Source organism: Engraulis encrasicolus, chromosome 24, assembly GCF_034702125.1.
Source record: "Engraulis encrasicolus isolate BLACKSEA-1 chromosome 24, IST_EnEncr_1.0, whole genome shotgun sequence".
Taxonomy (NCBI): Eukaryota; Metazoa; Chordata; class Actinopteri; order Clupeiformes; family Engraulidae; genus Engraulis; species Engraulis encrasicolus.
In genome coordinates, this window is record NC_085880.1 from 22564314 (window position 1) to 22567468 (window position 3155).

Below are 3155 nucleotides of genomic sequence, written 5' to 3' on the forward strand. Positions count from 1 at the left end.
AATGGACATGGCTTCATAACAATTTAGAAATTCTATATGAGTTCCCCATACCCAAATAAATATGATTAGACAAAAGGATAATTGAAATTGAGCATCCAATCACATTCAGGAAAAGCAAACACAGAAAAGCAGCCTTCTTGAAAAATGTTGTCCATGCAGGGTTTTTGTTTGGCTTTCGTGAATTCATTAACAGGGCTTTTTGGGAGAAAAAAATAGGTCTAAAACATGATTTTAGCCAAATGTGATACTTGTACCAAATGTGATACAGTCAATGGTTCTTTAGGTAATCTGCAGTAATGCATTATTGTAGCCTATGTACCTTTGTATGCTAAACATTTCTCCATCAGGTCAATGTCTTTGTAGCCTACATGGTCCCAGTCAAAGTTTATGGATGAAGACATCAAGCCGATGCTACACAGTATTGCTTTGAATCTTGTTTGGACATAAATCTAACATGGTCATAATCCTAGCTGTAGGCTACTAGCAGTTGTTCCCATATCGAAAGCACAATATTGCTATTGAAAATAAATGGTGTGTGTGTGTGTGTGTGTGTGTGTGTGTGTGTGTGTGTGTGTGTGTGTGTGTGTGTGTGTGTGTGTGTGTGTGTGTGTGTGTGTGTGTGTGTGTGTGTTTATATTTTTTGCAGGAATGAACAACAAACCCGTCATTTGGATGACACAGTTGTGTTTGAGGATGAAGTTCATCACTTCCGGATTCCAGCTCTCGTCTATGTGAAACAGTGGGGGCGCTACTTGGCATTTGCAGAGAAGCGCAGTGATACCCGTGATGACAGCGCCTTGAATCTGGTGATGCGAACAGGAAAACCAGAGGAACATGGATGTCTAGAGGTAACAGAAAAGACAATAAGAAGGCATGAAAAGAGAACGAGAGAATTATTTGATTTTAAAACAAAAAAAATGTATTGACATAATGTTTGTGCCATGATGGCGATGTTCAAAACCTTTTAATTCTGACATACTGCCTCTTTACATTCTGACTTTGTAAACAATTTTAAATGTATAATGTTCAAACACATGATGCACAGGACCATCCCATTCTATGTTCTGCCACATAATTTCAAGGGCCTCTATACCCTTGGTCTCCAAACAAAGGCCCACGGGCCAAATCTGGCCTGGGCATGGCAAACATTTGGCCCACCATGAGGTCAGAACAAATGAAAACATAAATGTCTGTGATTTTTGATCACTATAACTTCATATCTCTCCAAAGCATTCACAGAGAGTTAGGTCTTATGCTAACAATCTCATGACAGGAACTCATAACAAATCTGTTCTCTGTCCAGACATCTAACTTGTTTCTCATTGGGTTGGAGCGTTGGTTAGGCCCACAGCCTCACTTGCGCTACATAATTTGGACCTCGGAGAAAAATAATTGGAGATCAATGGTCTATATCATTGTGGCATGTGTACATGTGTGTACTGTTACTGTAGGTCTACTGTATACTGCATGTGTTAAATGTGTGCAGTTATATGATGCACACTGCTGTTAGTTTCCTATAATAATGAATTAGGTAAAGTTAAATAGTGAACTTCATCTCCCCATTGTCCCATTGATATGAATATGAATATGAAGGACTTTTTATTTTTTATTTGAATACTTTGTATGTTTTGTTTGTTTTTTACTCTTGTCCTTTTATAATGTTGTAATTGTCTGTATGTTCAAGTGTTCCCAAAACACAAAACAAATTCCCCCTGGGGCAATAAAAGGTATATTCATATTCATATTCTATTTCCCTTCAGTGGTCTCCCATTAAGGACTTGAGGGAGGCAAGGAAAGATGGCTACCGCAGTATGAACCCATGCCCAGTCTTCAGTCAGAGCCAGGAAACTCTCTTCCTGTTCTTCATCTGCATCGAGGGCCGTATCCGTGAGGGAGCCCTGAGTCCTGGCCAAACCCGCCTGTGCTACGTCGCCACCGACAACGCTGGCGAGACGTGGAGCGAAGTTAAGGACTTGACTGAGACGGTTGGTGGCATAAACCTTCTACATTACAAAACCTTCGCTGTGGGACCGGGCCATGGCCTGGAGGTAGACAGGAGCTGGTCAGGCTTAGGCAGCAGCACCACCAACAAGAGGCTGCTGATTCCAGCGTACGTTATAACCAAGAGAGGGAATAGCCATTCGCTGCTTTTCTACAGCGACGACGACGGAGAGTCGTGGCAGGCCGGAAAGCAGCTGGTGCAGGAGTGCGGTGAGAACCAGGTGGCCGAGGTCCGGGTCAATGGAGGCACGGAGTCCTACCTGTACTGCAGCTCTCGCAGCACCTGGGGCAGAGGACTGCAACAGGTGCCCCGCACGGAGGCGCTGAGCGACGACGCCGGGGAGAGTTTTACCAAGCTGCAGACTCTGGCACTGAAGGAGACCCCACACGGCTGTCAGGGCAGCGTGCTAGCCTTCCCCGCCTTGAAGCGGAGGGGGGCCGCCGTGGCCGGACACCGCCATGGTGGCCCCTCCTCCGGCTCCGGCTCCGACACATGGCTGCTGTACAGCCATCCAGCCCGAGGGCCGCTGAACGGAGAGGGCCAATGGATAAGGAGGGACCTGGGTGTGTTTCTCCGGGAGTCACTTCAAGATGGGGGTGGAAGAGACCACAAGCCCTGGGGTGAGCCCCACATCCTTCACCATGGGATGAGTGGATACTCGGACCTGGCTGAGGGGAGCGCGGAGGGACACTTTGCCTGTCTGATGGAGTGCGGCGAGGCAGCCAAGCTGCGCATTGTCTTTAAGGAGTTTGACATCTCGGAGATTCCAAAACCAGCTGGTGGATCCATGTCTGGTGCTTGAGCACGACCTCTTAATGTCCAAGAGGAGATGTCTTTTGTTTTGTCCCCACAATGACATTATGAAGATAATGACGGTTGACAGCCAACAGCAGTCACTGTTCTTACTCTGCATTTTGTAGTAAGGGATCATCCTCCATAATAATACTGTAATCGTTCCACTACCAAAAAAAGTCATTACATGTTATATTATTAACCATATGTGGCATTTTATTTATTTATCGTTTGCACTGATTCACAGAAAAGATCTTCAATAAAAGAATGATTAATACACATGATTGCAAAACAACTTTTAATTCAGCTTTTGTGAGATGTTAGATAATTTAGAGTGTCAAGTTGTTATTGTTTTTCCTGG

The 3155-nt window shown here is 44.8% G+C and overlaps 1 protein-coding gene across 1 annotated transcript; it reads left to right on the forward strand.

Annotated features, from left to right (window-relative positions):
- The first annotated feature begins 387 nt into the window (after nt 1–387).
- Nucleotides 388–2804, forward strand: LOC134441733 (sialidase-3-like). Its single transcript, XM_063192125.1, has 3 exons — nt 388–418; nt 721–848; nt 1761–2804. Exons 1-3 carry the CDS (start codon nt 388–390, stop codon nt 2802–2804), a joined length of 1203 nt encoding a protein of 400 aa, XP_063048195.1.
- The last annotated feature ends 351 nt before the right edge of the window (nt 2805–3155 follow it).